Source organism: Nicotiana tabacum, chromosome 24, assembly GCF_000715075.1.
Source record: "Nicotiana tabacum cultivar K326 chromosome 24, ASM71507v2, whole genome shotgun sequence".
Lineage (NCBI taxonomy): Eukaryota > Viridiplantae > Streptophyta > Magnoliopsida > Solanales > Solanaceae > Nicotiana > Nicotiana tabacum.
This window is the reverse complement of record NC_134103.1, coordinates 73679657-73702172: the sequence shown is the minus strand read 5'-3', so window position 1 is coordinate 73702172 and position 22516 is coordinate 73679657. Positions and strand designations below refer to the sequence as shown.

General features: G+C 38.3%; 2 protein-coding genes, 1 non-coding gene and 1 pseudogene across 3 annotated transcripts; 2 read left to right on the top strand and 2 right to left on the bottom strand.

The window, feature by feature from the left end:
* The first annotated feature begins 6849 nt into the window (after positions 1 to 6849).
* On the top strand, positions 6850 to 10617 carry LOC107784892 (protein DETOXIFICATION 33-like; annotated as a pseudogene).
* Positions 10618 to 12383: 1766 nt separating this feature from the next.
* Positions 12384 to 18586, top strand: LOC107784902 (protein TIC 62, chloroplastic). The gene is made up of 15 exons (XM_016606100.2): positions 12384 to 12682; positions 13597 to 13699; positions 13796 to 13868; positions 13959 to 14007; positions 14115 to 14291; positions 14517 to 14598; positions 14695 to 14767; positions 14869 to 14979; positions 15608 to 15760; positions 15931 to 16058; positions 16149 to 16364; positions 16718 to 16891; positions 16975 to 17157; positions 17374 to 17556; positions 18253 to 18586. The coding sequence occupies exons 1-15, from the start codon at positions 12502 to 12504 to the stop codon at positions 18305 to 18307; spliced, it is 1941 nt and encodes a 646-aa protein (XP_016461586.1). The 5' UTR covers positions 12384 to 12501; the 3' UTR covers positions 18308 to 18586.
* A 231-nt stretch (positions 18587 to 18817) lies between these two features.
* TRNAN-GUU (transfer RNA asparagine (anticodon GUU)) lies at positions 18818 to 18891 on the bottom strand. Its single transcript has one exon. It is a non-coding gene; the product is annotated as a tRNA-Asn (tRNA).
* A 1559-nt stretch (positions 18892 to 20450) lies between these two features.
* Positions 20451 to 21870, bottom strand: LOC107784885 (fasciclin-like arabinogalactan protein 21). Its single transcript, XM_016606077.2, has one exon. It carries the CDS (start codon positions 21811 to 21813, stop codon positions 20623 to 20625), a length of 1191 nt encoding a protein of 396 aa, XP_016461563.1. The 5' UTR covers positions 21814 to 21870; the 3' UTR covers positions 20451 to 20622.
* Positions 21871 to 22516: the final 646 nt, after the last annotated feature.

Below are 22516 nucleotides of genomic sequence, written 5' to 3'. Positions count from 1 at the left end.
CGGGAGTGTGAGCGGATCTGAAAGTGAAGGGGGCCACGAGGGCGAAGACACTGCTCCCAACGAGGACTAAGTCTTTTAGTATTTTTGTATTTCTTATAAGACCTTTTTGGTCTTTTGTAAAGAAATTTGATCGGGCCATGTTGCCCTTGTAAATGATTTTGACATGTATATAAAAACTTTCTTTATTACTGCCTTATAGAATAGTGAAATTTGTATCTTAAGGACCTGGTTCAGATAATTTGATCAAAATCGAACTAGTGTAGCCCTTAGGCCTTATGGTCGAGTGAGTGCTTGCTCGGACTCGAAGTAAAAAATAGCCCTTAGGCTTTATAGTCGAGTGAGCGTTTGCTCGAACTCGAAGTAAAAAACAGCCCTTAGGCTTTATGGTCGAGTGAGCATTTGCTCGAACTCGAAGTAAAAAATAGTCCTTAGGCTTTATGGTCGAGTGAGTGTTTGCTCGAACTCGAGTTAAGATAGCTCTTAGGCTTTGTAGTCGAGTGAGGGTTTGCTCGAACTCGAAGCAATGTAGCCCTTAGGCTTTATGGTCGAGTGAGTGTCTGCTCGAACTCGAAGTAAGGTAGCCCTTAGGCTTTGTAGTCGAGTGAGGGTTTGTTCGAACTCGAAGTAATGCAGCCCTTAGGCTTTATGGTTGAGTGAGTGTTTGCTCGAACTCGAAGTAAAATAATAGCCCTTAGGCTTTATAGTCGAGTGAGTGTTTGCTCAAACTAGAAGTAAGGTAACCCTTAGGCTTTGTAGACGAGTGAAGGTTTGCTCACACTCGAAGCAATGTAGCCCTTAGGCTTTATGGTCGAGTGAGTGTCTGCTCGAACTCGAAGTAAGATATCCCTTAGACTTTGTAGTCGAGTGAGGGTTTGCTCGAACTCGAAGCAATGTAGCCCTTAGGCTTTATGGTCGAGTGAGTGTTTTCTCGAACTCGAAGTAAGGTAGCCTTTAGGCTTTGTAGTCGAGTGAGGGTTTGCTCGAACTCGAAGCAATGTAGCCCTTAGGCTTTATGGTCGAGTGAGTGTTTGCTTGAACTCGAATTAAATTAACAGCCCTTAGGCTTTATGGTTGAGTGAGTGTTTACTTGAACTTGAAGTAATGTAGCCCTTAGGCTTTATGGTCGAGTGAGTGTCTGCTCGAACTCGAAGTAAGATAGCCCTTAGGCTTTGTAGTCGAGTAAGGGTTTGCTCGAACTCGAAGCAATGTAGCCCTTAGGCTTTTATGGTCGAGTGAGTGTTTTCTCGAACTCGAATTAAGGTAGCCCTTAGGCTTTGTAGTCGAGTGAGGATTTTTTCGAAGTTGAGTTAAGGTAGCCCTTAGGCTTTGTAGTCGAGTGAGGGTTTGATCGAACTCGAGTTAAGGTAGCCCTTAGGCGTTGGAGTCGAGTGAGGATGATTTCTCGAACTCGAATTAAGGTAGCCCTTAGGCTTTGTAGTCGATTGAGGATGATTTCTCGAACTCGAATTAAGGTAGCCCTTAGGATTTATAGAGCTTTATCTCATTGATTTTTCGGATGGAAGTCCCCGATTTATGGGGTAATTATTCGAACTCCAGTCATGGTCGGCCCTTAAGCTTGTTTACATAATAGATCGAGAATATGAAGTAGAAGAATCTTTCTGAGATATGAGATATCGGTGAAGAAGAAATTTCTCTTTATAAGTCATTATACATGTGTTCATGTTTTGCGCCAGGGCTCGAGCAAACTATGCGGGCATGGTTCATTTGACCATTTGGCCCTTACAAATTTTTCCTATCGATACCATGTTGCCATGAAGTAACTTCCTTGCATCGAACTTGAAATATTTGAGGGCAATGCTCCCTAGTATTCGAGGTTGATTGTAAAAAGGACTCGGATACTGTTGAATTGTTCTAAGTTAGTACGATCAATGATTTCCTCATTAAAAACCTCGTTGAAAAACCCATTTGGAACAAAACCGGTCTAAGGAAAAAAGAGTGCAACGCGTGCTTTCAGACCTAAAGGCTTTGAGTTGAAGAATCCATCTTGTTTCTGGTCGAATACATGCAAAGGTTAATTTAGAAATATAAATGAACATGGGGGGGAGGGGGGGTCATACCTTAGCAGTAGTATCGTTTTAGGTACGATACGTTCCAATTGCTCGATAGTTGTTTGCCGTTTATCACACCGAGCTTGTAGGATCCTTTTCTGACGATTTCGAGAACTTGATACGATCCTTCCTAGTTTGGACCCAGTTTCCCTTCATTCGGATTTTGGGTGTTGAGAGTGACCTTCCTTAGCACCAAGTCCCCGATTTTAAAATGTCGAAGATTGGTTCTTCGATTATAGTACCTTTCGATCCGCTATTTTTGGGCGGCCAATCGGACGAGAGCGGCTTCTCATCTTTCGTCCAACAATTCTAGGCTCATATTCATGGTATAGTTATTTGACTCATTTGTTGCATATCGAAACCTGATACTAGGTTCTCTGACCTCAACCGGGATCAGAGCTTCGGCGCCATAAACCAATGAGAATGGCGTTGCTCCGGTACTGGATTTCGATGTTGTGTGGTATGCCCATAGGACCTCAGGTAGTATTTCTCTCCATTTTCCTTTGGCGTCGGTCAATCTCTTCTTAAGATTTTGGATGATGGTTTTGGTGGTCGATTCGGCTTGTCCGTTCCCGCTGGGATGATACAGTGTTAATAGGATCCTTTTGGTCTTGATCCTTTCCCATATCGGTCCAATAATACCCTACTCTGATTACTCTGTGGACCAGCGAATCGGCATTAGAATGGTTTCCACAAGTGCCTTCGTGAATTTTCCGTAGGATGTAATCGGTATCTCCCGATATCAAACATATTGCCAATGGTCCATAGAACGTTCTTCTAAACAGCGTTCCGTCTTCGGACATGGTGAACCGTGCTGCCTTTATGCGCAGAGCTCTCGATTCCTTTGGACCTGATGGAAGCTTCCCGTTCTTGAAGTACTCTATATCTTTGTTTCTCCAATCCCAGGTTAGACTCGTGGAGTTTATCTCGGCATGACCTTCTTCGATCACCGATCTTATGAGTTGTATGATAGTCTCCGAGTTGAGTTCGTCATCTTTAACCAATGAACCTAAGTTTTCAAGGGCGTCGGTCTCGCTGTTCTGTTCTCGGGGTACATGTTGCAAATTCCATTCCTTAAATCGATGTAGAGTCACCTGTAATTTATCTAAGTACCTCTTCATTCGATCTTTTCGGACTTCGAAAATCTCGTTAACTTATTTTACCACGAGGAGGGAATTACACTTAGCCTCTACGACCTCCGCTCCCAAGCTTCTAGCTAGTTCGAGACCTACAATCATGGCCTCATACTCGACCTTATTGTTAGTCAATTTTGTAATTCTGATAGATTTTCTAACTATATTACCTGTGGGCGATTTTAGTACGATGCCTAGTCCGAACCCCTTTGTGTTCGAGGCTCAATCCGTAAAGAGGGTCCAAACTCCCGGATAGGTACCCGATTTTATCAGTAGTTCTCTTTCAATCTCGGGTACGAAGTCCGACGTAAAGTCAACCATGAAGTCCGCTAAGATTTGAGATTTAATAGAGGTTCGGGGTCGATACTCAATATCATACCTGCCAATTTCTATGGCCCATTTGGCCAATCGACCCAAAAGCTCGGGTTTGTGCAAAATACTTCGAAGAGGATAAGTTGTTACAACATGTATCAGATGACATTGGAAATATGGTTTTAGTTTTCTAGAGGCGCTTATTAAAGCAAGCACTAATTTTTTTAAGTGTGGATACCTAGTTTCGGCCTCGCCTAAGGTTCGACTGACATAATAAATAGGGAATTGCGTACCTCGTTCTTCTCGAACCAGGACTCCACTTACCGCTACCTCCGAGACAGCTAAGTACAAGTAAAGTTGTTCGTCCACTTTCGGGGTATGAAGTAGAGGCGGACTCGATAAATACCGCTTCAGTCCCTCCAAAGCCTGTTGGCATTTCAGAGTCCATGCAAAGTTGCTTTTATTCTTAAGTAGTGAGAAAAATCGGTGGCTCCTATATGAGGATCTCGAAATGAATCGTCCTAGGGCGGCTATCCGTCCCGTTAGCCTCTGCACGACCTTCACATTATCTACTATCGTGATGTCCTCGATAGCTTTGATTTTATCGGGGTTGATCTCGATTCCTCGATTGGATACCATGAAACCAAGAAACTTGCCCGAGCCAACCTAACCAGATCTCGGGGTTAAACTTGAATTTAATTCAAAAACTTGCCTGAGTTCAACCCCGACAATCGAGTTCATATTGTACTCCCTCAGTATGTCGAAAGTTTCCTGCAAATGCTTTAAATGGTCCTCTGCTCGCAGGGACTTAACTAACATGTCATCAATATAAACTTTTATTGATTTTCCTATTTGTTTTTCGAACATTCGGTTTACTAGGCGTTGATAAGTTGCACCGGTATTTTTTAGACCGAATGACATTACGTTATAACAGTAGATACCGTACTTAGTGATAAACGAGGTCTTTTCCTGATCCTCCGGGTTCATCTGTATCTGGTTGTACCCGGAGTAGGCATCGAAAAAACTGAGAGTCTCGTGGTCGGCCGTGGCATCGATCATGCGATCGATATTAGGCAAAGGAAAAGAATCCTTAGGGCATGCTTTATTCAGGTCTTTATAATCTATACACATTCTAAGTTTGTTTCCCTTCTTAGGGACTACCATCATATTTGTTAGCAATTCGGGGTATTTTACTTCTCGAATGGATCCTATTTTAAGAAGTTTGATTACCTCGTCCTTGATGAAGGCATGTTTGACCTCGGACTGGAGCCTTTTTTTTTGGCTTTACCGGATGGAATTTCGGATTCAAGCTTAGTCTATGAGTGGTTATTTCCGAAGAGATCCCTGCTATGTCAAGATGAGACCAAGCGAAACAGTTCATGTTAGCTATAAGAAATTGAATAAGCTTTTTTCTGAGCTCGGGATCTAACCTCGTGCCCAGGTATACCTTTCGCTCGGGTAGATATTCGATTAGCATGATTTGCTCCAGTTATTCGACCGTTGATTGGGTAGCGTCGGAATCATCGGGGACCACGAAGGATCGAGGGACCCTATAGTCATCATCTTCGTCATTCTTCTGATTCAACTGCTATTTCGTCACTAAACGTTCAATAACGATGCCACTACAATTAGTGACCTATCTATTTACTTTTTGTGGCAACTAAGGTGCCACTAAAGGTCAATCACATCGCCACTAAAAGTCCAATAAGGCACAATAGAATTAGCGACACCTTTTCTGGCAACTTCAGTCGGCCATTAAAAGTCAATTATGTCACCACTAAAAGTCCCATTAACGGCGCCGGTAGAATTGGTGACCCACCTTTTTTGGCAAGCATAGTCGCCACTAAAATGTCCAATAACGACGCTTGTAGAATTCGCGACCTGCTTTTTGCGGCAAATTTGGTCGCCACTAAATGTCGATTAGGTCGCCACTAAAGGTCGATTTGGTTGCCCTTGTAAATAGTGGGCCATTAGAAACCACAACTAAGCACTTTGGTTGCCTAAAAGTCCAATAACGGCGCCTGTAGAATTAACGACGTACCTATTTACTTTTGTAGCAACTTTAGTCGTCCTTAAAAGCTAATTATGTCGCCATTAAAAGTCCAATGATGGCGCCAGTCGACCTACCTATTTATGTTTTGTGGCAACTTTAGTCGCCACTAAAAGTCATATATGTCGTCACTAAAAGTCCAATAACGGCCCCGGTAGGATTTGAGACCTACCTATTCTCGGCTATTCGTGTCGGCTTGTTTTTTCGATTTAAAGCGAGTTTTGTAGGTTCAACTAAGCCCGTTATTTTGTCAGCCGTTCTTGAACATGGAGCTAATTGGTAAACAAATAATGAATAAATTCTCTGAGATGTTATTATTCTTTGCCAAATTGAACATTAGTGCATTTTGCGAACCATTTAAGAAAAATCGACATATGCCTTTTTTAAGGTAATCCACTCAAGTGAAACTGCTAATTTCCTGAAAAGATTCAAGGACCTAATGGGAACTAAAGTCAAGTATGTCAATGTCAATTTTTTTTTTAATTCTTGATTTGTTATAACAAATTCCAAAAAGTTGGAAATGAAAATGTTCCATGAGTTAAGAGTCTGTTTGAACTTTGAATGGAAACTAGTCAGAGTCTTATGTCAAGGATGCCAACTTCAGTTTTTTTATTAGTTATAAATCGAGTCAGTTATAAGGTTATTATACGTAATAGTTTTGATGAATATTAACTAGTGATAAAATGATAAGTAACCTATAATGATAGATTAAATTACATTGATACTGTACATGGTCGATATATATAACTTAAATTCAGTTTGATTCTGCTGTGTGCATTGAATTAGAGTCTGTTTGAATGGCAACAAGTTGGGGTCTTAGCCAACTAAACTCCTATTGTCTATTTTCAATAATCTTTTCTTATTGTCCTTGGTCAATAAAAATGGGCAGTATATTATTATACACCTCATGAAACAGACATGATATTATTATACATTAATATTATATTTGACAGGACAATGTACAGTATATTACCAAATTGTCCTTGGTCAATAAAAAGGGTCAGAGGAGCCCAAATTTGAAAATCTTTTACACCTCATGAAACAGACAGGATATTATTATACATTAATATTATATTTGATATAACTATGCATACCAAACCCAACTCATATAACCTGCCAAAATTATGTTTTAGAACTTTGTAAACCCATAGATTAATAACTCAATTTGCAGATGATTTGTATAAATAATAGACACAAAGACAAGGAGGAACATGTATACATATAATAATATAATAGACATAACTTTGACTATACTTCTAATAAAGAAACATCCACCTTTTTTCTTAGACAATTCATGTGAAATTTCCAGGGTGTTGAATTCTTTAGTATAGTTAGTTTTGACATAAAGGGGGGAATCCAATGATTCATTTTTAAAGGTAAAAGAGAGAAAACAACAGATTTTCAAGCATCAGGTTCTAAAATGGAACAAAAGACCTTTGAAATAGGCAGCCATGAAACTGATGGTGACATTCAGCTAAAGAAAAAGATAGCCAAGAAATGGTGTGTTGAAGCAAAGAAGGTGTGGCAAATAGCAGGACCAGCTATTTTAAATGCAGTCTCTTTGTTCTCCCTTGAGTTTGTCACAGCTGCCTTTGCTGGAAGATTGGGAGATTTAGAGCTTGCTGCAGTCTCAGAAGTTCATAATGTTATAGCAGGCTTTGTCTATGGTGTCATGGTATGATAATAAGCTCCTCTTTAATTGCTTTTGGACCCTTTGAAATAATCTTCAAATGAAAATTATACTTTCCATCCTGAACTTGTTAATAACATAGACGACAATAGGATCTAGAGTTAGTGGATTCAGAATCATTATGACTTTATTATATCATATGTTCTCATAGTTCGAGCCAAAAAACAATAGGTTCACTTGAACCCACAAAACTCGCTTGCCCTGGAGTCAAACACTCTCTATAACAGCCTTGTCTATAGAGAACATATATTATAACATAGCATGAAAAATTAGTTCCAAAGTAAACTTGGCCGTTTATTGAAGTGTTGCTATTGAGGATGTTTGTTATAGGGAAGTTTGACTGTATCTAAGTTTAACATGATTTGGATCTTTTCATTAAAGATTTCTTTGCATTGTTAACTCTTTGGGTATTAGTTAGGGATGGCAAGTGCTCTGGCAACACTTTGTGGTCAAGCAGTCGGAGCAGGACAGTTCAACATGCTTGGAGTTTACTTGCAGAGGTCATGGATCATTACTGGATTTACGTCTTTGTTGCTCACGCCAATGTTCGTCTTCACCTCGCCAATACTAAAGCTCCTACATCAAGATAAAGACATATCTCATCTTGCAGGAAAATATGCAATTTGGATCATTCCTCAAATGTTTGCATATGCACTCAACTTTCCTATGCAAAAGTTTCTGCAATCTCAGAGTAAAGTTTGGTTCATGGCCATCACTTCAATGGGAGGTTTGGCAGTACATGTATTGCTAAATTGGATTCTTGTAGTAAAGGCAGGGTGGGGCCTTTTTGGTGCTGCAATTGCTGGAAATGTTTCTTGGTGGCTTTTGGACATTGCTCAGTTTATTTACATAATCTCGGGCTATTTTCCCGAGGCATGGACTGGTTTTTCGTGTCTCGCTTTCAAGTCATTGACTAACTTCTTGAAGCTATCACTTGCCTCTGCAATAATGGTGTGGTAAGTTGTGAATGGAACCTCGAAAAGTTTGTACTAGACTTGAGTAATGTTCAACTTGTATCATTTTTTTGATGTGGCTAATTGAATGGTGGCAGTTTAGAGTTTTGGTACTTCACAGCAGTGATTCTGATGGTAGGAGGCTTTAAAAATGCTACAACTTCTGTTGACGCCATATCGATCTGGTTAGTACAATGTTGCTCCATAGTGACTACATTCTTGAGATACAGTCAAACCTCTCTATAACAGTCTCGTTTGTTCCAAAAAACATTTGGTTGTTGTAGCGAAGTGCTGTTATAGAGAACATATATTATAACATAGCATGGAAGTTGGTTCCAAAAGAAGCCTGACTTTTATAGTGAATGGTTGTTGTATAGCGATTCTGTTATAGAAAAGTCTGACTGTACTTTACATCCTTCACCTCTCGGTTTAACAGTTTTTGAGATAACCTCCCATTTCTTGTCTCACAAATTTTGATTCTTGATTTTCTCTTTCACTACCAATCCTATTTGTTAACCAACTGATCTGGATATGGCAGCATCGGCTTGCAACTATGGACACTGACTGTCGCCTATGGTTTCACATCTTCAACCAGGTTAGTTGCCTCACCTTAACAATGCATAGCGGAAGAAGGTCGAATAAACCACAAGAAAAAGAATGAAAACAGTCCAAGAAACATAGTAGGAGTAATGGTTTTAAAGCATGTAACCTTTACACGATTTTCGTTAGCAAAACTAACTCGGATGATAACATTTTTCTGCTTCTATTCAACAAATTTTCCCCCATTTGGTTGGAAATCTACCTTACCCCGAGATTATTCTGGCATTGCAGTGTGAGAGTTTCTAATGAATTAGGAGCTGGAAATCCAAAAGCTGCAAAATTCTCAATTTCAGTCAATGTTTTGATATCAGCAGTAATTGGCCTTGTATTCTCAGCTACAATATTAGCTACCAAAAAAGAGTTTCCAAGATTATTCACAAATGAGCAGCATGTGATAAGGGAGACATCAAAACTAGGCTACATTTCTTGCAGCTATCATGTTTCTTAATGGCATCCAACCTGTTCTACTCGGTACATTTCTCTTTAAATTTTACTGATTGATATACTTTCGTGGTACATGAATATACAAATTTTCTCACAAATCCAGGCAACTAAGTTCACGAAAATAACAACAACAACAACAACATTGCCCGGCATATTCCTACATATAGGGTCTGGGGAGGCTAGTGTGTACGCAAACCTTACCCCTACCTTATGCAGGTAGAGAGGCTATTTCCAGAGACTCTCGGCTCAGGCAAGCACAGTTAGAACAAGTTATAAAGGTCATTTGAACGAGTTATAAAAATGTTTTCTTGTTACTAGACGCCCTAACATTTTATTAGAACCTATGGAAACTACTTATTGTAGCATGTCATGAACTTTTGATCAAATGGGGTCGTTGCAAATAGTTTTGGATTAGCATCATCTCAGGAAAAGGAAAAGGAAAAGGAAAATATTGAACATGGAAAAGTAGATGTAGAGCATAAATATTAATCCAATTTGCAAAATACAGGAGTGGCAGTTGGTGCAGGATGGCAGCTTCAAGTAGCCTTAATTAGCATTGGATGTTATTATGGTTTTGGATTACCAATGGGTGCATTGCTTGGTTACAAGTTCAAATTTGGAGTTGAAGGCATACTTTCAGCTATGCTTGCTGGAAGCTTGCTTCAGACCCTCTCCCAGTTTGTTATCATTGCTCGAACTAGTTGGCACAAACAGGTAATTATGACTTCCTTTTTCATAACGGTGGTATCTGAATCAAAATTTGTGTGCACTTCGACTATTCCACCAGATACCTACCACTAGTTATGATATTAATGTATCAGTAAGAGGAGCCTTGGAGCAACGGTAAAGTTGTCCGTGTGTGACCTATAGGTCACATGTTCGAGCCGTGGAATCAGCTAATGATGCTTGCATCAGGATAGGTTGCCTACGTCATACCCCTTGGTGTGCGGCCCTTCCCGCACCTTGCGTGAACATAGAATGCTTCGTACATCGGGCTCCCTTTTAATGCGGTAGATACGGGCACACTAACTAAGAAATGAAATTATATATTGCAGGCTCTTCAAGCAGAGGAGAGAGTGAGAACATGGGGTGGTGAAGTGGAGAATCAATCAAGTCCTAATATAGGCAAGTCCCTTTCAATCGATTCCTAATTCAATTCAATAAAGGAAACAAACAAGCGAAACTCGATCCTATTTTAACACAAGGGTCAGTGTACATTATTGAAGGTGGCATCTCTGGGCAAGCTCACTCCAATTGTTGCCTTCTTCTCCTATTATAAATCTTTCTACATTGTAATTTATATACATATTGATCAGTCTGTTTATGGACTTTTGAGAGGTTAATATAAGGAAGGGAATCAGCTGAAGTTTGATTCTGCATGTTTGCTTCTTGTCTTGTGTTGGTTTTTTTTATTGCCTAGCAAATGTGGCAAGTTGTGGCTACTTCAACTTCCCATCCTTTTAACATTATAAAAAAAAAAAAAAAAAAAACTAAGTTCTTACTATGCGCGGGATCCAAGAAAGGACCAGAATAGAAGGGTCAATTGTACACAGTCTTACCCTGCATTATTACAAGAGACTGTTTCCACAGTTTGAACCCGTGACCTTCTGGTCACATGACAACAACTTTATCAGTTACGCCAAAACTCTCCTTCATTCTTTTGACATTCTTTTTGGTAAATATTGAGGGGTCCATGTACATTACAGTCAATTGTTTTCATTTAGTTTGGCTTTTGAAAATGATATAAGTAATTACTCGTTGGGCTGTAGCCTGTAGTCCATTTGACACTCCTTTCATTTTAAGACGTTTCATAGTATTTGACACCATTCTAATTTTATATAACTTTCATCAACTTTTGAAGTAAAATTTTAAACTATTCACACCTAAACATCGATATTGATGTTTGTTTTCTTTCAACCATTACTTTAATATTTTCTTCTATCACCACCATATTAGATAAGCCGAATTAACATGTTAAACTTTATATTCAATCAAATACCATCATACAAAATAAAATAAATGAAGTATTTAAATATCTCGTGATGAAACTGGCTAATGTCAGTATGTCACACACGTTCATTGAAACACAACTCACAAATGGACAAGTATTGCAAGTATTCAACGACAGTTCAAACCAAGAACTTTGAAATAAATGGTAGAAAAACCAATCTAGTGCAAGTCTAAAGTTGATCCCTAATTAAGCATATTGATGCAAATGCAATTAAAAGACTAATTAAAAGGTTAAAATACTATATGACTATTAGCAATGTGACACTTATCCTGTATAGAATTAAGTTTTATATTAAAATGGTACGGGCTAGCCAGTTTTCGGGTTGATAATTAAAAAATAGCCAGAGTTTGCAAAATTATTGAAAAATAGCCACTATTTTGCTGCAACACGGAAAGTTCCAGCATAATATACTGGAGATTGGTGCACATGTGTATGAACTTCCAGCATATTATGCTGGAACTCCAACACACGGAAAGTGCCAGCATAATATACTGAAGATTGGAGCACCTGTGTATGAACTTCCAGCATATTATGTTGGATCAGTATATTATGCTGGAAGTCCGGTATATTATACTGGAAGTCCGGTATATTATACTGGAACTCCAGTATATTATGTTGCAATATTTTCCGGATTTTGAACAGTGTATTCGTTCAGATTTATCTTTACATAAAAAGTGATTAAATTTTGATTACTTTTGAAACTATGACTATTTTTTAATTACCACTTGTAAATCCGGTTATTTATGAATTTCATCCAAGTTTTATGGAGATGTTTTTTTTCGCGGTGAGATGTGACTCTTGAATCCAAAAGAGTCAACTTTACATGTTTTATTTGGTTAAATAAAAAATTTCAGTTTAACCAACAACAAAAAAAACTATTAGCAACGTGTAAATCGTCCAATATTATTTTTTTCAATCTTTTGCTCAGACAACATCCCAAAAATATATAATATACGTATAATTTATCTGTTATTTTTGAATAGCTCTTGAAAACAAGTTTTTCTGTCCAATATATTTTTAATTCTAGAAGTCAATATTAAACCAAACAAAAGATTATTTTTATAGATAATATTGAATAACTTATTATTTATAAGAGTTGCTATGATATACACTATGTGGTCAGAATTTCCTGACTTTTCCACCTTTACATCCACATGGCTTATACCTGCCAACCGTTTAAACACACAACTACAACAGTTTCTTTTCACTTTAATTTGCTGATTTCCAACGAAATCAAGAATGTCAGCAATGGAACTCCGCTGTCTACAGTCTCTCATCACCAGCAATATACCTCGAAATGGGTTAGCAGAGAAGCCATTTTTGTGTGGACAGCCTCTTACTTTGATTCAGACTAGTAGTAAGAGATACAACCCAAATTCCAACAACTTCAAATGCCTTCGTTTCAGAGCTCAAACTTCAGGTAATGCAATTTTTAGCTTCGAATTTCGTTCAGAAGTCAACTAAATACAGTTTCTAATTAGATTCTAGATTGTTTTTCCTTGTAATTTGTAAATTTGGCTCGACATTCATCTAATCACTGGTAACAGTGGAAAGAAGTGGCATTTAATTGTCAATAATCCTCATTAAATTCAACCAAAAGTTACTGGCAATGCGTCAAACTTGCAAATGGCGGATGGTCTCAATCAGGAAAGTGGTACCTGAATCCGAAGCAGCTTAATGCTTATAGTAGAGTCCTATGTTCTTCCTATAAGGCATGGTAGAAACTCCTCAGTGTATGAACTTCAAATAGATGAATTTTTTGGGATATATGATTGTGCCTTTTCTGAAGGAAGCCTTGACGTAACTGGTAAAAGAAATAATAGTAACTTGGCCCCGGGCATCTACCATTATACCCACAATGATCGGTCATACTATTGCTATCCATGATGGAAAAGAGCATTTGGCTATTTATATAACGGATAGTATGGTAGGCCACAGATTGGGAGCATTTGCACCTACATTAAATAAAGTTGCTGCCATGTGACCAGGAGGTCAAGGGTTTGAGTCGTGTAAACAGCCTCTTGCAGAAATGTAGGGTAAGACTGCGTACAATAGACCCTTGTGGTCCAATCCTTTCCCGGACCCCGCGCATAGCGGGAGCTTAGTGCACCGGACTGCCCTTTTATGATTATGCCTTTTCTGGATGATCTTCTATTAGCTTTTATAAGCATGATTTGGAGAGCTTTTACAGGATGATTTCTGATAGCTGGCCTGTGGAGCCATCTCTAGAAGGAAACAAATTTATTCATTTCTGTATGTTGTGATTTAGATGTACTTAACAAATATGCAACCTTCTAACTGGTGTTATAATTATATGGATATCTGAATGTGCAGCAAAAGTTAGCTCATTGGAACCTGCAAAAGATGTCAAATCAAAAGATGGAAATCTTGTTTTTGTTGCCGGTGCAACCGGTAAAGTTGGTTCTCGGACTGTAAGGTTGTACTTTTTTTTTTACAACATTGACTTTAGATTATATAAATCCAATAAACCTGCTATTAAGTCTGTTTTGCTGAAAGACCAGAATGTTTTCAGGGAGCTTTTGAAATTAGGCTTTAAAGTTCGAGCGGGAGTTCGGAGTGCTCAAAGAGCTCAACCTCTTGTCAAAGTAAAAGTTCTGACTAGTGGAAACATATCAATTTTACTGGTTAACGTGCATCTAGATCCTTTATGACTCATCAAGTGTTCCTTGTTACAGAGTGTTGAGCAGATGAAACTTGAGAATGCTGCGGACGGAGGAGCAAAAGGTAAGATTGATGTGGAAAGGACGACTGGTAACTGGTTATGGTATTAACAGTTTAGAGTAAATGTACTTCTTTGGAAAATCACATGTTACATTTGGTCTTTAGCCCAGCTATAGAGAAGCTTGAAATTGTGGAATGCGATCTGGAGAAAATTGATCGGATTAGGCCTGCACTGGGCAATGCATCAATCGTTATATGTTGCATTGGTGCCAGTGAGAAGGAGATCTTTGATGTTACTGGACCATATCGAATTGATTACCAAGCCACTAAGAACCTTATTGATGCAGGTAAAAAGAGTTCTGATTTTAGTTGTAGACTTCCTCACTACAATGCCAATAAGTTGGTCATACTGTTATAGGAAATGTTATACTAGATAATTTCTCCTCATGTTGTCCTCTTCAATTAGTTCCTATAGAAGCAATTGGTATTGACTAAAATCAGATGTGCTGCCAATAAATTACTCAAACTAACATAGAATGAGTGGCAGAAAGTTGATATCTTTCTCCGTGCAGCAACTGCTGCAAAAGTTGACCACTTTATCTTGCTCACATCTTTGGGAACAAACAAGGTCGGTTTTCCTGCAGCCATTCTCAAGTAAGTCTGGGAGTCTTCTGATTCACATGAGAATCCCCGAAAGATTATTTGGCTTTAAATATGAATATGATTCTCCTTTTTCTTTTGGTATGGAAGTTTGTTTTGGGGAGTCCTTGTTTGGAAAAGGAAAGCAGAGGAGGCACTGCTCGCCAGTGGGCTTCCTTATACTGTGAGTTCTTCTATTTTATGCATTGGAAAGATTACATAAGTGAGGTGATCTGGATTTGTGTGAAATGCAATATGGTGCTTATATTTCCCCTGCTATTTCAGATTGTGAGACCTGGAGGAATGGAACGTCCTACTGATTCTTACAAAGAAACTCATAATATTCTTCTTTCGGAGGAAGATACTTTATTTGGTGGTCAAGTGTCGAACCTTCAGGTTTTTACAAATCTTTATTTGCAACTAGAATTTCTTCAAGCATATACCTCTCTAGTGTAAGTTGATATGTTTTCTGCTATAACAAAATTTGACATGACATGAAAATACATTGCAACTTGAAAATTCAATTGGCTTGTGATGTATAACAGTTTCCATAAATAATTTTCATGTTGAGAATTGCACTAGCTACTGTTTTATATTCTGCTCAGTGAAAAGTTCTTTTTTTTTTTCTGTGTCAAGTTTCAACTAGAAGTATAGATTGACTGCTAAGGTTAAAATGTTTATTTGTGGTTCAAATTTCACAAGCACAGTAGTCCTACAGGACATAATGAAGAGGACATAACGAATAATCCCATTGGCCAAGTGGGTGACGAGCGATTATGAGTTAAAAACCACATGCATTTGTTATCTCTAGTGTCATCCAATAGCATTTTAACTAGGCTGTTAGGGGGTAGCTCCTCTTATAAGCGGTATTTACTTTCTTGAACATTCATAAGTGGCACGTACGAGATCTATTGACATTACGAAAAGTGGTTGAGGTATTTGCTAAGTCTCACAAATTCTATTTACATAAAGAGCTAGCAATTTTACCGTTAGAAGCTAAGACAACTCTGATTGATTAAATCAGGTGGCAGAACTAATGGCAGTAATGGCAAAAAACCGCAGCCTTTCATATTGTAAAGTGGTTGAAGTAATTGCAGAAACAACAGCACCATTGACCCCCATGGAGGACCTTCTTGCAAAAATTCCTCCCCAACGTGTTGAGGTTTCACCAACCAAGGTAATTTCATTTAGTTCGTCACGGAAAACAGAGAGATGATATTGACCAAATTGGCTTTTATACAAAAATATGATATTGAAGCATTCAATAATCTTTATCAAATGTTACTTCATTTTTCTTATTTTTGAAGGAATCTTCTGTTTTAGACTTATTACACCGATTATTTCTAGGAAACTGGTGATTTACAGAAGCCTGCAGCTTCAAGCAGTATTACGTCTGAGATCCCAAGCACCTCGCTCGAGAAAGAACCTGCTGAAACAAAGTTAAAGGCAGCAGCACCACTCTCTCCATATGCTGTGTAAGCTTGATGATTTATTTATTTTCTATTAGGTTTATGTTTCCTCTTCAAATTAACCTAGATGCTTTTTTCTTTTTCTTTTTCTGGAAGCTATGAAGATCTAAAGCCACCAACATCTCCTACTCCAACCCCTAGCGTCGGGACAGGTTCGACCAAAGAGAGCAAAGCCATGTCAACAGTGGTAGCAAATGATTCACCATCTTCTTCTTCCGAAATTAATTCTTCAGAAAGCTCAATCCCTGACACGGATAGCACAACTCAACGGACAGACAAAAAGAAAACAACTCCTTCCTCTCCTTATATATTGTAAGCTCATTCACAGCCTCCACTTTAATTTTCACTGTTGTTGACTTTATATAAGATGTAAAGACACCCCAGAATCTTTCAAGTAGAATCATCATGGTCCACAGTATTACGGAATTTCAGATTCATGGTGGCAGAATCCGATAGGCACTCAGGAAACACCTCAAATGTGAAAGGATGCTGCGATATCAGTTGATTCAAAAGATATGCTTTGTATTTTCACTCTGTGCTTGTCTCATGCAACCTGATCTAATGCTCATTAAGGAATGCATCTACGCAAAATAAGAAAACATCAGTTGAAGCTTTATCTACTGATGTCACTGAAATCTTACATATCATTACTGTTATTAATGCAGTTATGAAGATCTTAAACCGCCGACATCTCCTACCCCAAATCCTCCCGGTGGTCGCTTAGTAAGTGCACGTGGAGCAGAAGATGGGAAACCCGATACGGTAGCCTCTGTTGTTGTTGATGGTACTTCTGACAAAGCAGAATTGCTGACTGCAAGGCCTTTGTCTCCATACACTGCGTTAAGTCATTCCTCGAGTTAGTCCAACTACTTAAACACCAAGTATAGAGTAGCTTATTTGCTGACTAATTCAATCTTGACAGTTATGAAGATTTAAAGCCACCTATATCTCCGAGTCCAACACCAAGTGGTCCGAAAGCCTCAATATCAACAGAAACTGCACCACAACTTGCTGGAGGCAATGAAATTTCAGCTAGCATCACTACCATTTCCACTGAGAAGGATCCTTCCCATACTGTAGCTTCTTGTCATTCTCCCTACCCTTTGTAAGTAGAGATAGGTCTTCTTTCGACACATTGGACAACTATGATGTCAAATTTCTTCAATTTTTTTCTGTTTCACGCAGAATGGTGGCGCATTCATTTTGTCGGAATTACTTGTCTAGTCTGCTTCTTCCTCAGTTTCTACAGATTGCCGGTTTTCTTCAAGTGGAATTGTCTTTGAACAATCTAATCATTTACTGACTGATTTTTTGTTGCCAGTTATGATGATTTAAAGCCACCAACCTCCCCAACTCCAACACCAAGTGGTACGAAAGCCTCACCAACAGTGGAAGTTACATCACCACTTACTGGAGGCAATGATGTGGTAATCAGTAGTGCTACCAATTCTGCCTGCGGAGATCCTTCAACAAGTTTAGCTTCTTCTCGTTCTCCCTACCCTATGTAAGTAGAGATAGCTTTTAACTTGACAGATTCCACTGCATCAATTTTGATAGTAACAGGATAACAGCTATATCTCCTTCATTTTTTTTCCTATTTCGGGATAAGTGGAAGTTTCTTTTCAATAACTTGACCATATATTTTCAGACTCTGAGTCCAGTTTTTTGATCAGATATTTGTCGTGAAAAGAATAGAAAACAAGATAAAAATGAGTTGAGTAAAATACTCTATGTTGAGTCATGATAATCCCCGTTCTATTGCTTTTCTTGATGTTATTATATGGTCTGACTAATTTAGACTTATCTTATGGCTACACCATGATCAGATACGATAACCTCAAACCCCACCCACCCCATTTTGCCATCACCAAATGCACCAACCGTGTCACAGAAAGACAAGACTCAGCTTCCAATTGTAGAGAAATCAGGGGATGAAAAGCATGCAAATGCTTTAAAACGAACACTCCTTTTAACCTTTTACCGTGCACAAGCCCCGTTAGTTGACTCCTTATGCCTTCTTATTCTTGCCTTTATGTAGTATTTGATACTAGCCTTAAAGGCTAATGATTTGTGTTTTAGATATCTTCGATCCTCCTGAAGGATGAAGAAATGAGATAATACATGCATGTTTTGTCCTGTCTTTTGCTTCTTTAAGCAGCGCCATCAAACTGAATATACTGCCTTTCCTTGCAATGAACAGGTACGAGGACTTGAAGCCTCCAACTTCTCCAACGCCATCTTTCAAGAAAATGTGAAGGACTTGAATCTTGTTCTGTTTTGCTTCAAGGAATAAATAACTAGTTGTATCTCGGCAAGCCTATCGTGCAATGCATCAACTCAGCATTACAGTTAGAGCAATTTTTTATGTCTGTATTTTGTTCTTTCCCTTGTATTTAACTTGTTGGTGCCACTTGTATTCTGTCGACTGTTTAAGTTCATTAGCATTCAGATTGCTATTGTATAAAATGAGACCACATTTCCCTTCTTTATATGTGAAAAAGGAAAGGAAAATTTCCAATTTTGAACAAAAGAAATGCTAATTTAAGGCCAAAGGATGTGGACAATCACCTTTTGGGAATAGTGATTTTGATGGAGGGTTTAGGATGGGTTGGAGACATGGACAGTGATATTTGGTTGATAATAATAAGTAATGGAACTATCAAAAGATGTGTTGGTGAGATTAATGTCTGAAACTCACACTTGTATTTGGTTTTACTTTTATTGAAACTCAAAGTAGTGGGTTACAAAAAAAGGAAATATAAAAACGCTAGAAGGAGGGGTTGAACCTCCGACCTTGTGGTTAACAGCCACACGCTCTAACCAACTGAGCTATTCCAGCTTTGTTGTAAGGGCTGAGACTATAATAATTTAAAATATTCTTATCATGATAAAACTTATACGATTTGGCTAACTTTATTGACTTGTCCAAAAATGGTAGGGGTGTCAAATGGGCGGGCTAATTTTGGGCGGGTTAAAATGGATTGAGTCAATAAATGGGAACTTGGACTGAGATGAGTTGGGTAGTTGGGCTAAAATTTGGGTCATTGCCCAACTCTTACCAAACTTTAATTAATGTGAATTTTTTTTATCAATTGTTTAATTATCAAATACTCCCCCGTTCCAGTTTATGTGAACCTATTTCCTTTTTCCTCCGTTCCAAAAAGAATGACCCCTTTCTAAATTTGGAAATAATTTAGCTTAAACTTCCAATTCTATCCTTAATGAGAAGCTCTTATAATCACACAAATACTCTGAGCCCCATTTTGACTTGTTTAGGACCACAAATTCCAGAAGTCTTCATTTTTTTAAATTTTGTGCCCAGTCAAACAGGTTCACATAAATTGGAACAGAGGGTGTAAGACTTTTCTTTTGTTATGGTCATATATAACATATCAAACAAAAAAATTTATTTTTAAAGATATTTTAACAAAGTTATTCATGGAATTTGGACTAAAAATCAGCCCAACTTTAGATGTGTTGGTATGGGTTGAATAAAAATGAGTTGAATTCAATAAATGGACATGTCAATGATCAGCCCAACCTTGGACGGGTTGGGTAGGTCAAATGGGTCAGGCTCAAATTGACACCCCTAAAAAATGGAGTAAAATGTAAGGAATGTTGTAAAATTAAATAATACTTATTACCGATGCCATACAAATGGATAAGTCGCTATTCGTATTAACTAGTGTTAGATATTATATCTCTTGGATAAGAACAATGATAAGTTGGTAATTAAGACCTCTTAGACAAGTATAAACTCAATCATTATACAATACACCTAGCTCTCGTTCATTACTATAAAGAGTGTAACTAATATCCACCGATGGCATAAACTCGTTTTTACACTGTTAGGTATTTTAAAGCCTATTACAAGTAAGTTCTAAAATGTTTTTATTTTCTTAATATTTAAATTATAAATAAGGAAATTAGTTGTAGAAGATAACTTGGACTCTACATTTTTTCTACCTAAATAATAATATTTTTACCAAAAGTACGAAGGATTCCACGTCTTCTCCATTTTTATCGATCATTGTTGTGTTTACATTTTCTGGTTCTTCAACGCCATTGAAACAATAATGAGCATCCCATTGAATCAATCTCCACCTTTATTATATATGGAATTCTTTACATACTAAGGTGTTTCTTTATTTTCATTTCCAGATTTTAGAGATTGATGGAGAATTCTTTTTAACCAGCTAATCTAACATAAGAATTCATTATATGCAGTAATTCTTTATTCTAACGATTAAGCGATTAATTATCAGAAGTAATATGATAAACTAAATAGCCACTAAAAATTGGAACGCACTGTAATCTTCATTGTCGTATACTAGCTAGTTCTAAATTTGGACCCAAAACAGGAAAAAATGGCAAGAAAAATAAGGAAACAACAAATCAGGAGCAAAACATACTACAAGTGCTCTTCATATTAGAAATGGTAATCTCATTTTACAAAAGCTATAATACTCACGTAATTTGCACTCTATCAGAAGAATGATCAAGTGAAATTCAATTATTTACTCTATAGTTTTGATATTAGTCAAACAAACAGTATTACAGTAGTCAAGTTTCAGAGACCCTCATGTTCTTCCATATTATTCCCCATCACTGATCGCATGCCAGCTGGCGCAAAATCATCGTGAATGACGTCACACACCCCACCGTTTCCAGTAACATCACAGTGTGTGCGTGACTGTTCCATCTGAGCAAAGGCTTTCTGATCAGCTGTGTGATGATGCATGTGAGGAAATGGAACCGACACTCCATGAACCACAATCCTACTGTTATGCAGCAGATCAAAACTCACAATCCTCACGTAATTAACTTTCATCGGAGCTAACACGCCTCCTCCGCCAGCAGTAGTTACGACCAATTTTTCCTCACCGTCCAACGTCAGCAACACTGTCCCCGCCGGCAAACTCACCATTTCCCCAGCCATAATCCTCCGATTTGGCACAACGTGAAACCTAAAATTCGAGAGATACGCATGTCCTCCACTAGCAAAAATCGACACATCGTCTAAAGCAAACACCGTCATCGCCTTGAGCTCGGAAAGCTCAGCGTACTTCACTCTCAGCGCCAGTGCTACAATACTGTAACCGCTGTTACGCAACCTGATAATGGCGTCCTTTAGCATGAAGCGCATGATAGAGAAAGGCGATGCAGAGGACACTGTAGACACCGAATTAGGAATAGGAAACGAATCAAATGACAGAGAACTCATTCTCTCCACATTACAGGAAAGCGGAGAGAGGTGTGATACGAAGCCACGTAATCCATGCACAAGGATCAAGCCATTATTGAACAGATCCGGCTGAGTGACTTCAACGCCGTTGATGAAAATCTTCGCGTCACGAGTAGTAGTGGAGAAAGTGACAGTGAGGCAACGATTCGGAGCTAGGGTTTCGAGTTTAGTACCGAAGGCTAAAGTACGGAGGAAGTGAAGAGGGTAAAGGCCAGGAACAGAGTGTTCCTGAAGGAGAAGAGGGAGGGAACAAGTAGGGCAAGTGATGAGAGAAGAGTCGGCGGGAGCGAAGACGGTGATTGGAGTGGTGGTGGTGGTGAGATTTGCGGCGGTTGCTGCAGTGGAGAGCTGCTGGAATCCGAGAGAAGAGAGAACGGTTGCGAAGAGAGAAGTGTGGTCGTGAGGAGATATCATCGGAGATGGAGTTAGCGGTGGAATTGAGTCGGGGAAAGTGGCGGATGCGGCGGAGATGAACAGAGAAATGAGAATCAGAAGGAGATTTTGAGTGATCGCCATTGTTGTTGCTTGAGAGTGTGTGTGTGTGTGTGAAAAAGATGAATCGAGAAGAGTGAGTGGTATATGTGTGAAGGGGGTCTCGGCATGTGTATATATAACTGCAATTTCTCAGGGCGGGATATCCAATTCTGTTGGAAAAGTCGGTTGTGAGATTCCTCCCCTGAATTGACAGGTTTGCCCTTACGTTTAGATATTTACTTAGATCACTTAAAAGCAATAGCAAGTATAAGTGATTTTGTAAAGCATGTGTTGGTAATTTGGATGATTGTTAAGCATTATCGTATCGTACTGTACTGTATTGTATTATATTGTATTATTTGATAAATATAATATTTGAATAGATTGTGTTGTTTGCCATTATTTCATAATATCACGTACCAGCAATATGAAGAATAAACTTGCAATATTATAAAGAACAATTATAATACATGATAAAATTATTATATAAAAAGATAGGGTAAATAATAAAATAAAATTATTTAATAATAATAAAGGGTGAGATTTAGAGAAAAAGACAAGATAATAATGCGACCACACCAAATCGATAATTACATAAAGTGACACATTTCGTCGTTATATAACGACGGATTTAACGATACGATACAATAAAATTTAAGTATCAATCAAAACAAATATCGTATTTAAAGTAAAAATACGATACAATACAATGGGTAACAACCATCCAAACAAGCCGTAAGGGAAA

What these genes read in the sequence shown, in the direction of transcription:
- LOC107784902 (XM_016606100.2), top strand. Translation starts at nt 12,502, where the DNA reads ATGTCAGCAATGGAACTCCGCTGTCTACAGTCTCTCATCACCAGCAAT. An exon ending in TGCGGACGGAGGAGCAAAAG is followed by an intron (nt 14,008 to 14,114) that starts GTAAGATTGATG and finishes TCTTTAGCCCAG; the next exon opens with CTATAGAGAAGCTTGAAATT. An exon ending in TAAGAACCTTATTGATGCAG is followed by an intron (nt 14,292 to 14,516) that starts GTAAAAAGAGTT and finishes TTCTCCGTGCAG; the next exon opens with CAACTGCTGCAAAAGTTGAC.
- LOC107784885 (XM_016606077.2), bottom strand. Translation starts at nt 21,813, where the DNA reads ATGGCGATCACTCAAAATCTCCTTCTGATTCTCATTTCTCTGTTCATC.